The sequence below is a fragment of the Dryobates pubescens genome, chromosome 1, assembly GCF_014839835.1.
Source record: "Dryobates pubescens isolate bDryPub1 chromosome 1, bDryPub1.pri, whole genome shotgun sequence".
Classification (NCBI taxonomy): Eukaryota; Metazoa; Chordata; class Aves; order Piciformes; family Picidae; genus Dryobates; species Dryobates pubescens.
This window is the reverse complement of record NC_071612.1, coordinates 33,313,142-33,325,879: the sequence shown is the minus strand read 5'-3', so window position 1 is coordinate 33,325,879 and position 12,738 is coordinate 33,313,142. Positions and strand designations below refer to the sequence as shown.

At 45.2% G+C, this 12,738-nt stretch overlaps 1 protein-coding gene across 1 annotated transcript in view; it reads right to left on the bottom strand.

The window, feature by feature from the left end:
- GABRA4 (gamma-aminobutyric acid type A receptor subunit alpha4) overlaps positions 1-5,055 on the bottom strand; it is a 54,236-nt gene extending 49,181 nt beyond the window's left edge. Inside the window, exons 1-2 of the mRNA XM_054163637.1 lie at positions 4,719-5,055; positions 4,490-4,608 (exon numbers count right to left, since the gene is read on the bottom strand). Of these exons, the coding sequence (XP_054019612.1) occupies positions 4,490-4,608; positions 4,719-4,801 (202 nt within the window). The 5' untranslated portion in view covers positions 4,802-5,055. The remainder of the gene's footprint in view (positions 1-4,489; positions 4,609-4,718) is intronic.
- Positions 5,056-12,738: the final 7,683 nt, after the last annotated feature.

Sequence of the window (12,738 nt, the reverse complement as noted above, 5' to 3'; positions counted from 1 at the left end):
GAATAGAATAGAACGCAACAGAACGCAACAGAACAGAACGCAACACAATAGAACAGAACACAACAGAACACAACACAATAGAATAGAACAGAACAGAATTAACCAGGCTAATTTTTGCCATTGGTCAGATCTGACTTTTGGACATAACTCAAGAGTACAGAAAGAATAAAGAATTAACCAGGTTGGAAAAGACCTTTGAGATCATCGAGTTCAACCTATCACCCAACACCATCTAATCAACTAAACCATGGCACCAACTGCCTCATCCAGTCTCTAAAGAGAAAAGATTTGTCAACACACCAAAAAAAACCCCACCCCAAAACACCAAAAGTACAGAGAAAACTTGATTTGGATAGCATAGATTTTCATAGCTAATCCATAGTTATTTTAGAGTAATACATACTAATATACAGTCACTTTAGAGAAGGGATGAGCCACTTAGTGCTACGGTTTAGTTGATTAGATGGTGTTGGGTAATAGGTTGGACTTGATGATTTCAAAGTTTTTTTCCAACCTGGTTAATTCTGTATTCTTTCTGTACTCTTGAGTTATGTCCAAAAGTCAGATCTGACCAATGGCAAAAATCTTCTTTCTTTTGTGGGTTTTGGTTTCTTCTTTTTCAGAAGCTGTCCTTGTCAAATCAAAGTGAAGAGCACAGAATCATAGAATCAATAAGGTTGGAAAAGACCTCAGGGATCATCCAGTCCAACATATTACCCAATATCTAACACCTCCTGACAGCTAAACCATAGCTCCAAGTGCCACATCCACTCCCCTCTTGAACACCTCCAGGGACAGTGAATCCACCACCTCCCTGGGCAGCACATTCCAATGGCAAATTACTCTTTCTGGGAAGAACTTTCTGCTCACCTCCAGCCTCAACTTCCCCTGGCACAGCTTGAGACTGTGTCTTCTTGTTCTGTCACAGGCTGTCTGAGAGAAGAGACCAACCCCCACCTGTCTACAACCTCCTTTCAGGTAGTTGTAGAGAGCAGTAAGGTCTCCCCTGAGCCTCCTCTTCTCCAGGCTAACTTTTGCTGTGAGGAGCTGCTAGGGAGGCAGGCATCCATTTCAAAAATAAAGCTGCTTTTTTGTCCCTCACATGTTTTACTTTAAAAGTTCAAAGCTCAAAGATGAGTGGTTTGGATGTCATAAAGGAAGGAAGAAGCAATGTAGTATCCATTTTGTGAAATATTCACCCAGTTTGAAATCTTTTAGATCTTTTTTTCCCCCTCCCTCTAGCATTTTCTTCAATATTGCCAACAGCAAAGCTGAAGGAGATACAATGAACTTTTTCTCCTTAATAGCTGAAAGTATGCAACAGTGATTGGGGGGAAAAAAAGAAAAGGAAAAACAAGGAAAAAAGAACAGGGAAAAGGGAAAAGGGAAAAGGGAAAAAAAGAAAAGAAAAAAAGAAAAGGAAAAAAAAGAAAAGGAAAAAAAAGAAAAGGAAAAAAAAGAAAAGGAAAAAAAAGAAAAGGAAAAAAAAGAAAAGGAAAAAAGAAAAGGAAAAAAAGAAAAGGAAAAAAAGAAAAGGAAAAAAGAAAAGGAAAAAAGAAAAGGAAAAAAGAAAAGGAAAAAAGAAAAGGAAAAAAGAAAAGGAAAAAAGAAAAGGAAAAAAGAAAAGGAAAAAAGAAAAGGAAAAAAGAAAAGGAAAACAGAAAAGGAAAACAGAAAAGGAAAACAAGAAAAGGAAAACAAGAAAAGGAAAACAAGAAAAGGAAAACAAGAAAAGGAAAACAAGAAAAGGAAAACAAGAAAAGGAAAACAAGAAAAGGAAAACAAGAAAAGGAAAACAAGAAAAGGAAAACAAGAAAAGGAAAACAAGAAAAGGAAAACAAGAAAAGGAAAACAAGAAAAGGAAAACAAGAAAAGGAAAACAAGAAAAGGAAAACAAGAAAAGGAAAACAAGAAAAGGAAAACAAGAAAAGGAAAACAGAAAAGGAAAACAGAAAAGGAAAACAGAAAAGGAAAACAGAAAAGGAAAACAGAAAAGGAAAACAGAAAAGGAAAACAGAAAAGGAAAACAGAAAAGGAAAACAGAAAAGGAAAACAGAAAAGGAAAACAGAAAAGGAAAACAGAAAAGGAAAACAGAAAAGGAAAAAAAAGAAAAGGAAAACAGAAAAGGAAAAAAAGAAAAGGAAAAAAGAAAAGGAAAAAAAGAAAAGGAAAAAAGAAAAGGAAAAAAGAAAAGGAAAAAATAAAATGAAAAAATAAAACTAAAAAATAAAATGAAAAAATAAAAGGAAAAAAGAAAAGGAAAAAAGAAAAGTAAAAAAGAAAAGGAAAAAAGAAAAGGAAAAAAAGAAAAGGAAAAGAAAAGGAAAAAAGAAAAGGAAAAAAGAAAATTAAAACAGAAAAGTAAAACAGAAACGGAAAAAAGAAAAGTAAAAAAGAAAAGGAAAAAAGAAAAGGAAAAAAGAAAAGGAAAAAAGAAAAGGAAAAAAGAAAAGGAAAAAAGAAAAGGAAAAAAGAAAAGGAAAAAAGAAAAGGAAAAAAGAAAAGGAAAAAAGAAAAGGAAAAAAGAAAAGGAAAAAAGAAAAGGAAAAAAGAAAAGGAAAAAAGAAAAGGAAAAAAGAAAAGGAAAAAAGAAGAGGAAAAAATTAAAGGAAAAATAAAAGGGAAAAAGAAAAGGAAAAAAGAAAAGGAAAAAGAAAAGAAAAAAGAAAAAAGAAAAGGAAAAAGAAAAGGAAAAAAGAAAAGGAAAAAAGAAAAGGAAAAAAGAAAAGGAAAAAAGAAAAGGAAAAAAGAAAAGGAAAAAAGAAAAGGAAAAAAGAAAAAAAGAAAAGGGAAAAGAAAAAAAAAAAAAAAGAAAAAGAAAAGGAGGAAAGGAAAAAAGGAAATTAAAGGGAAAAAAAGGTCTATTCTTGCAAAATCTCCAGCAGAGGACAACTGCACTAAAATAAAAACCAAGAAAAAAAAGATCTCCTCTTGCAAATCTCCTGCAGAGGACAACTGTATTAAAATAAAACCCCAAAAAATATCTGCTCTTGCAAAAATCTCCTGCAGAGGACAACTGCATTAAAATAAAAAACCAAGATCAACTGTATGCCACATTACATATTTAGTAGTTTGTTTAATTTTGGAAGTCTGATAATGCTCATAAAGCATCTTTGCTAGATGACTAATTAGTTGGCATTCAACCCCAAATGATGCCAAACATAGCACATCTCTTGTACGCGTGCAGAAGTGTCTGTAGCCTCTCCGCAGAGACTGAGCGGCGCAAGGCCGCTCCTCTGGGGGCTCACAAATTTAGCCTCCTTCCCTCCCTCCTAACGTGCACGGTAACTTCTAGAGAAGACCTCGCTTATGCCATACGTTCTAAGTGATAAAAGGAGCCACGGAGGACGGCTGCTGCCCTTTGGCAACCGCAGTCCTGCATGTGAGCGCTGTATGTGGCATGTGGGGAACGTGTTGGCATACATGTCAGTGGAGAGATGGATCACGTGCACGAAGAAGGTACTTTCAGAGGAGGGAGAAAGTATTTCACAGCATAAACCTACGCAAGGATTCTCATTCAATCCTGTATAGGAAGCAGCCTATAAAACACTCCCTGTAGCTTTGTGCATCATCAGAAGGGATGTAGCATTTCTTTTTCACTCTTCCCCCCCTCTTCCCCTCCCCCCTTACTTTAAAATTGGTGTTTTTAATATCTTCGTTCCAGCTTACACAATAAAACTTTCATTTCATCTGGATCCTAACGATTTTTAATTGTTTTTGGTTCAAAGTCCCTACAGAGTAACATCAAAACCAATAAAGAACAGCGAGTCTGGCCGCTGCTTCAGCAGCACGGCACAAAACTGCATCTTAACAGCCTGGGGCAGGAAAGAAGCACAAAACCCCCACACGCAGAGCACAGGTGAAGGCAAATTGAAGGCTCCTCCACATACAATTCCTACACGGCAATTAAGTACGCTGCTTCTAAATCAAAGCTGGAATTAGAGTGGCTGTGGTAAAGGTCTGGTGCGCTCAGGCACCTGAGCTCTGGTTTTCCCTAACTAGTGGAACAGAACCCATCAAAGACCTACCCTCAAAAGCTACTAAAAGTACACTTGTTTCTATCAGGACCCGATCCGCGACAATTAAGGGTCACAAACGGCCAAGAACCTGAAGCACCTGGTTGTTGGACAGATCCCTCCAACCTCCTCAAGCCAACACACACCGGCATCAGGGTTGGGGTTTATTTTCCCAGGCGCAACAGCAGCACCCCGAGTCCGGGGTGTGGGCAGAGCAGCGAAGCGGGGGCTGAGCCCGGGACCGCCCCAGCGGGGCTCCCACGGCCGGGGTTGTTCAGCGCCCCCGGAGCTTTCGGGGCCAGGCGCTGTCTCGCTGCTGGCCCTTCCCTCCCCGGAGGGGTCGGACCCTGGGCTGGGGAGAGGGACATACACGCACACACTGAGGCTTTCGGTCTATAACGAGTCGGAACGAGCGGCCATCCTGCCCGGCGCCCCTACCCGCCCCCACGCTGGCACCGCGCCGCCACCGTACCCCCGAATCCCGGTCGCAGCCGGTTGTCATAGCCATCCAGGAGGCTGTTCAGGATGCTGGTGAAATTCTCCGGCCACAATTTCTCCTCTTTTTTGCTCTGCCCTGGCGGCCCGGTGAGACTAGGAGGCAAAGAGGGAACGGAGGGTGAGCGATGCCGCCCGCAGCCCCGTGCGTGGGCAGCGGCACCGGCCACCCGGGCCCCCCGCTGCCGCCGCCGGGGGGTACTCACCACGTCGCCAGGCACAGGCAGTGCAGGAGGGCGATGGAGAGACCCGAGGACATGGCGATGGCTGGCTCCTTGGCAGAAACCATCTTTGCATGCCATACTTCACGCCTGGGCACGTTAAACGCCTTGTCCGGGGCGGGGAGGGGGACGCGGGGCCCGGCGGGAGAGGAGGGGGGCGGCGGCGGTGGCGGCAGCCCCCGGCGGCCCTACATGCGCGGCGCCCCGGTTGCCAGGCGCCCGGCACGGGCGGAGGAGAGGCGAGTTTCCCCGCACCGTTAACTCTCTCGGGGCAACAGGCGCCGGTCGCCGCCGCCGCTCCCCGGCACCCCGCTCCCACCTCCGCCCCGCCCCGCCCGCGGCCCCGCGCTCCGCCCCGCTCTCCCCTCACGGCCGCCCCGTGGCACAGGGCGGCCGCCGGGCCGGGAGAGCCGCTCGCTGCCCGCCGGCGGGGCAGACTGTGCGGGTAGGGTGGCTGGGGCCGGCGTGGTGCTGACCGCGGCGGGCAAGGCTCCGTGCGTCCCGACCATCTCTGCTCCCCAAAGGGGGAAACGAAAGGAATGGGGGGGAGCGATTAATTCCCTAGCGAGGAGGGGCTGGGAGCAGGAGGGTCCCTGCGCTCTGGTGGGAGAAAGGAGAAGGAGAAGGAGAAGGAGAAGGAGAAGGAGAAGGAGAAGGAGAAGGAGAAGGAGAAGGAGAAGGAGAAGGAGAAGGAGAAGGAGAAGGAGAAGGAGAAGGAGAAGGAGAAGGAGAAGGAGAAGGAGAAGGAGAAAGGGAAGAAAGAAGAGGGAGAGGAGGAGAGGGAAAGGAAGACAAGGAGGAGAGGAGGAGGAAGAGAAGGAGAGTGAGCTCTAATTTCAAGGTTAAAACAGATGGGAGTGAGTGGGTTATCCCAGGTTTCTAAAGCAAAAATGCCAGAATAAGGGAATGGCTTCACATTGTTTCTTTTTTCCTTTACTTTTTTTTTTTTTCCTTTTCTTTTTTTTTCATTCCTATAATTAGGAAATAAGATTTGGTGACCCAAATAATTTCCATTATGCAAGGTCCATGGGATTCTGCAACGATTACACTAAAATCCACTCCAAAGTGTTGCTGGCCTGCCACAGGCTATTGGGATGGTTGAGCAGAGAGGACATGGAGGAGACAGGGTGGGGAATAGTTCCCCCCACACACACCAGGTATTGGCTATAAACAGCTTGGCTTTGTGCTCAAGTGTGCAGCAGGGACAGTTGTTTAGGTTTGGAAACCTGTGCAGGTCAGTTTCAATGAGGATGCTGAAGTTCATGATGAAGGAGCACATAAAGCAGGTACTGTGACTGACTCCAAGATTACAGTACTGTCAATGCTGACAGAAAGAGGCATTATTCGTTACTTCCTACAGTATCTACAAGCACTGAAATGCCTGATTATCTTCAAAACTACCATGCACTTGAAATTTTCCTGAATGTACTTCACAGCTTGTTCCAGCTTGGGTGCCCTTTGCTAATTCCTCTGGAAAAAAAAACCCAACACAATTAAAGCTGTGCTTGAAATCCATTTAGCTTGCTGATGCTGTTTGTCTTTCAAAAAAAACTCTGTCTAGGCACTCGGTTCTGCTTCCAATTTTAAAAGCCCTATTTAGGCCTTTGCAGATTACCAATCTGCTTCCTGAGAGTTTGACAGGATCCTGACTGCCTCACAGGATCCTGATCTGACTGCTTTGCTGGAGTAATTAATGCTCTGTCAAAACCTCACGGAGTGGGCAGCCTGCCCACGGGTGGCACGCCTGCTCCAAGCAGCGTTTACAGGCCCAGACAATGCAGAGGGTGGGATGTCACACCAAGGTCACTTTGGTTCCTGTGATGAGGCTCTGGGAGCAGCCTATTTAACTCCACACACAGGTGAAAATCAGCATGCCAGCAAGAGTCCACTGGCAAAGAGCTCCAGGTGAGACATGTGGACGTCCACTTGGTTTCTGGAGTCATGCCTACAGAGGCTCAGAGGCAAATTATACTCCAGCAGAGAAAGAGATTTTAGCTGCCTATGAAGGAGTAAGAGCTGCTTCTGAAGTAATTGGAACTGAGTCACAACTTCTTCTAGCTCCTAGATTGCCAGTTTTGAATTGGATGTTCCAAGGTAAAGGTTCCTCACCACCCAGTCTGACCAGGAGCAGAAGAAAGATGGATCAGCAGCTCCTCAGGAGTCTAATTTCACCACATCAGATAAGTTTGCCTGTGTTAATCAAGCCACTTTGGATCTTCCCTAATGTAATGTGGAGTTTTTTTGACTAGTCTTCCAGAGGTTTTTGCAGCCAGGCTGGATGTGGCTCTGAGCAACCTGATGTAGTGTGAGGTGTCCCTGCCCATGGCCGGGGGGTTAGAACTGGATGATCCTTGAGGTCCCTTCCAACCCTAACAATTCTATGATTCTATAGGATGGACTCTGGCAAAGGAATACTTGGAACTGGCCTCCAGTAAAGAGAATCTCTAGGATTTCTGTTCCTTGCTAAAAAATAAACAAACAAACAAGTAATCTCTTGTTCCAGAACACTGAAAATATTTTCAGTAAGGTTATCTGATCTAGTGATACCTCATTAAAAAAAATATATATAACATTCTGGCAGAAGCCAAACTCCCAAAACTAAAGCAAGGGCAATAAGTGGTAACTGAGAACTGGGAAGAATCCTGCTGGCTAGTCACAGGCACACAGCAAACCGCAGCTCTACAGCGCTGTCACTTCTAGCAGCTGCTGTGGAAGAAAGCCAGCAACACCCTGACAGAGCTGGGACACCCTTGGGTTTAGATTGTTTTGTTACCTTCTGCATATGTATAGACACCTGGCAGAACTGAAATAGAAAAGTTGAGTGGCATTCGACCAGCAATGATCTCCCCATGTGAACGTCCCGAGAAATGTCACTCAAATGGCTTCAAACTGGAAGGAGCTCCACTGAGATAAGGTATTAAGGAGAAATTCTTCCCCGTGAGGGTGGTGAGGCACTGAAAGAGGTTGCCCAGGGAAGATGTGGAGGCTCCAAACAAGGCTGGAAATGTTTAGAGCCAGGTTGGATGGGGCTTGGAGCCTTAAGCAAGCTGGTCTACCAGAGGTGTCCCTGCCCATGGCAGTGGGGGTGGAACTAGAGGGCTGGAGCTCCTCTCCTATGAGGACTGACTGAAGGAGTTGGGGCTGTTCAGTTTGGAGAAGAGAAGACCTAATTGTGGAGGAGACCTAATTGTGGCCTTCCAGTATCTGAAGGGGCCTACAAGAAAGCTGGGGAGGGACTTTTTAGGGTGTCAGGGAGTGACAGGACTGGGGGGAATGGAACAAAATTAGAAATGGGTAGACTGAGATTGGATGTTAGGCAGAAGTTCTTCCCCATGAGGGTGGTGAGAGACTGGCACATGTTGCCCAGGGAGGTGGTGGAAGCCTCATGCCTGGAGGTTTTGAAGGCCAGGCTGGATGTGGCTGTGAGAAACCTGCTGTAGTGTGAGGTGTCCCTGCCCATGGCAGGGGGTTTGGAACTAGATGATCCTTGAGGTCCCTTCCAACCCAAAGCATTCCATGATTATGGTAGCCCTCTCTCAGACCTGTGCATGGAGTCTTAAGGAACGTGGATGCCATCGACCCAGTAGCTGGACTACAGGTCAAACAACTCACTCATTTATATCCCTTCCAGCAGTTTTAGGAAATGAACTGCTCTTTGAATGACTCCAAGGTTCTATAGAATATTATTGATACCCTTTTCTCTCTTCAGTACAGTACTTTAGTACCTTTACTTCAGTAAAGGTACTGAAGAGAGGTTGAGGGACATGGAGCTTTTTAGTCTGGAGAAGAGAAGACTGAGAGGGGATTTAATAAATGTTTATAAATATCTGGGGCTTGGGTGTCAGGAGGGAGGGGACAGGCTCTGCTCACTTGCTCCCTGTGACAGGACATGGAGCAATGGATGTCATCTGCAGCACAGGAGATTCCACCTCAACACAAGGGGGAACTTCTTTACTGTAAGGGTCACAGAGCACTGGAACAGGCTGCCCAGAGAGACTGTGGAGTCTCCTTCCCTGGAGCCTTTCAAGGCCTGCCTGGATGTGTTCCTCTGTGACCTGAGCTAGATTGTATGGTCCTGCTCTGGCAGGGGGGGTGGACTGGATGATCTCTTTGGGTCCCTTCCAACCCATGACATCCTGTGGTCCTGTAAAGGTAACATCAAGTTGAAAGATTTGTGGACACACCAGACTAGGGCACCAGGGAAGAAGTGCTCCTGGCTTCTAACAGGGAGCTAATGTTGTTTTTTTCTCAGAAAAGTTCGAAATGGTGCCCTTGTGTCACACCCTTCCTCCCAGAGGTTTGTATTGGTGTCAGCTGGATGCCTTTACCCCTTCCAAGTGCTAAAACTAAATGAGAAATCACTTTAAATCCAGAAAATTAATTATAATGCTTCTCAGAGCTATCAGCAGTTAATACCTCCCTTAGATCCAGCAATGATCATGAAGAACTCAATAAAATTAATACCATATCCAGAGATTGGTGTCCTTGACGTGTGACAAACTCTCATTTGTGTACTGCTGAAACTTACACAAAACTAGGCTTGAAGGAAACATAAAACAATTCCACAGAACAGCAAACAGCCCTGTAAGCCAAGATATATTAGCTCTGAGTACTTCTTTATGCCTTCTGATATTGCTCTGGATCTGATACTGACCTTCTGAAATTGCCCTGGCTACTTTCAACATCTCTTTTAATTACATCTTAAGAAATATTCTGGGTTCCTTTATAACATATTTGTGGCACAGACACATACAGAAACTCCCAGGGTGCTCCTTTGTCACCAACAGATTGATGCTGACCCTAAAAAATACTGCTTCAAATGCTCTTTGACCACTTCACAGCTTTTCTGGGTTATATCATAGAGTCAATAAGGTTGGAATAGACCTCAGAGATCATCAAGTCCAACCTGTCACACAACACCTCATGACAACTAAACCATGCCTTCAAGTGCCACATCCAGTCCTTTTCTGAACACCTCCAGGGATGGTGACTCTGCGAGCTCCCTGGGCAACACATTCCAAGGGCAAATTACTCTTTCTGGGAAGAACTTTCTCCTCAGCTCCAGCCTAAACTTCCCCTGGCACAGCTTGAGACTGTGTCCTCTTGTTCTGGGGCTGGTTGCCTGGGAGAAGAGCCCAACACCCACCTGGCTACAACCTCCTTTCAGGAACCTGTAAACAGCAAGAAGGTCTCCCTTGAGCCTCCTCTTCTCCAGGCTAAGCAACCCCAGCTCCCTCAGCCTCTCCTCACAGGGCTGTGTTCCAGACCCCTCCCCAGCCTCGTTGCCCTTCTCTGGACACATTCAAGTGTCTCAATGTCCTTCTTAAATTGAGGATCCCAGAACTGGACACAGGACTCAAGGTGTAGCCTAACCAGTGCTGAGTACAGGGGCAGAATGACTTCCCTGCTCCTGCTGGCCACACTATTCCTGATGCAGGCCAGGATGCCATTGGCCCTCTTGGCCACCTGGGCACACTGCTGGCTCATGCTCAGCTGCTGTCAACCAGTACCCCCAGGTCCCTTTCTGCCTGACTGCTCCCCAGCCACTCTGACCCCAGCCTGTAGCACTGCATGGGGTTGCTGTGGCCAAAGTGCAGCACCCAGCACTTGGACTTGTGTCATGTCTCTAAAGAACTCAATGACTCCGAGAGGGCTTTGGTGGTTGCAGGTTGGGTAGATAGTCCCTAAAAATGTTTGCTGAATTCAGCATTTTCTCAGCTTCTTCAGCTTTTACCACCAATTCTCCCAAGATTTCTCTGAAGAAATCTCACCCATCGTGGACTATTGTAAGAAGGGGACTATTTTTGCCCAACTCCATATGCTCAAACAGCACTTGCACGTCTCAAATGGTTTTTAGTTATTCATTTATTTGGGTTGTGGTTTGTTTTTTTACTGCCCCTATGCTGATGTACCCTCCTGGTTTCTGATAAAATAATATAGGCATTCTGGCCATGCCTCAAAAGTGGTTTTATCCAAAGCTACGTACCTTCAAGTATAGCTCAATCATTTTTTATTTATCACAACACACAGAGAAGTTGTTGGTTTTTTTCATCACTCTTCCCACCTCTACTTTATCATCAGATCAAGCAGAAAGAATAAAAAGAAGTGAGCTTGTTGGATTTTTTTTTTTTCATGTGGAAGGCATTATCTAACCTTTCTGAGTGCTTGTTTAGATGTTTTATTTGCTATAAGCTCTAGGCTCCACCAGCTTCACTTTACAGGTTGTGCAGGTAAATTGTAGCTTACATTCTGTTTGCCAGCAGGTTTCATTATTCAGCTGATTTTGTACTGATTTAGTCCTGGCATCAATTCCATGAAGACAGCCAAGCTCATATGGAAAAGACTGGGGAAATCTTTAATGCCCAACTACATATTTCATAGTTAGAAGCCTTTAATGCTTTAAAAAAACGGAGATGAAACTGGAGTCACTGCCAAGCACCTAAATGTTTCTTTGTCTGAATAGCTAAGTCATTGATTTCTCAGACTTTTTACAGTCTCTGCCCATATCAAGAGAGTTTCTCACAGTCTTGATCTGCATCTTCTCTAAAGGTCAGGAATTGAATATCCATTCTTTTTGGTAGATGACCAAGAGAAGATATGGATTCCTTTCCTGTACAACTAACTAGAGAGATTTTCACTCTCAACCTCTCCTGCATTCAGACACATTCAAGAGATCATGGGAGCCTACAAAAAAAACCAACCCTTCTTCTCTTTGACTTTATCAAGACTTTGATCTGGAGCTGAGAGAAACCTGAACCACCTGCTCAGGGAAGGTTTCCATCAGTGGGCTGCCAGGATACTGTGGGTCTTGACTGCACCTCTAGCAATGTGTTTATTGCTAGATTCTGGATTTGGGGGTCTACTGATTGCAATTTAAGTTCTGCTCTAGGAGCAGAAACATAGATGCTTAAATTCCTTGCTCTAGGAGCAGTGAGACAGATGTTTAAGTTATTTCTGGCTCTTCTTGCAGGCCAGCTTTCCCTCCCTTCTGTGGTTCTAGTAGTTTTCTTTCCAGATTCATATTTCAGTATCTGGTGACAAAATCATTACCTCCAGTTTTAAAAGGATCCTTTTACACTCATTATAGCAAACACAGAATCATAGAATGGGTTGCATTGGAAGGCACCCCCCTGAGATCATGTAGTCCAACCCCCCTGCAGTGAGCAGTAGCATCCTCCACTAGATCAGTTTGCTCAGACCCCTGTCAAGCCTGACCTTGAATATCTCCAGGAGCCTCAACCACCTCCCTGGCCTCCCTCCAGTGTTCCACCAACCTCATGGCAAAGAACTTGTTCCTAACATCCAATCTAAATCTGCTCTTCTCTAATTTCAAACCATTGCCCCTCATCCTGTCACTGCAGGCCTTTGTAAAGAGTCCCTTTGCAGCCTTCTTGTAGCCCCAAGGTACTGGAAAGGCACTATTAGGTTTCCCCATAGTCTTCTCCAGGCTAAATAACCCTGTCTCCTTCAGCCTGTCCTCATAGTGGAGCCCCCTGATCATTTTCATGTTAACATATGGATAGGTAAGGTTCTGGATAGGTAAGGCTAAGTAAGAACTGGACACCACAAAGTCCAATTATTTCTGTTTGGCTGGAAAACAAGATGCAAAAATCATTGAATCATAGAATGCTCCAAGCCAGAAAGAACCTCCAAAGGTCATCCAGTCCAACCCCCTCTGCAGTCAGCAGAGACATCCCCAACTAGATCAGGCTGCCCAGGGTCTTGTCAAACCTCACCTTGAATATCTCCAGGAAAGGGGTCTCAACCACTTCCTTGGGCAACCTGTTCCAGTGTTCCACCACCCTCACAGTGAAGAGCTTCTTCCTGATATCCAGTCTAAATCTGCCCTTCTCCAGTTTGAAGCCATTGCCCCTCGTACTGTCACTGCAGGCCCTTGTAAACAGACTCTCTGCATCCTTCTTGGGGGTCCTCTTCAGGTACTGGGAGGCTGCTATTAGGTCTCCCCAGAGCCTCCTCTTCTCCAGGCTGAACAACCCCAGCTTCC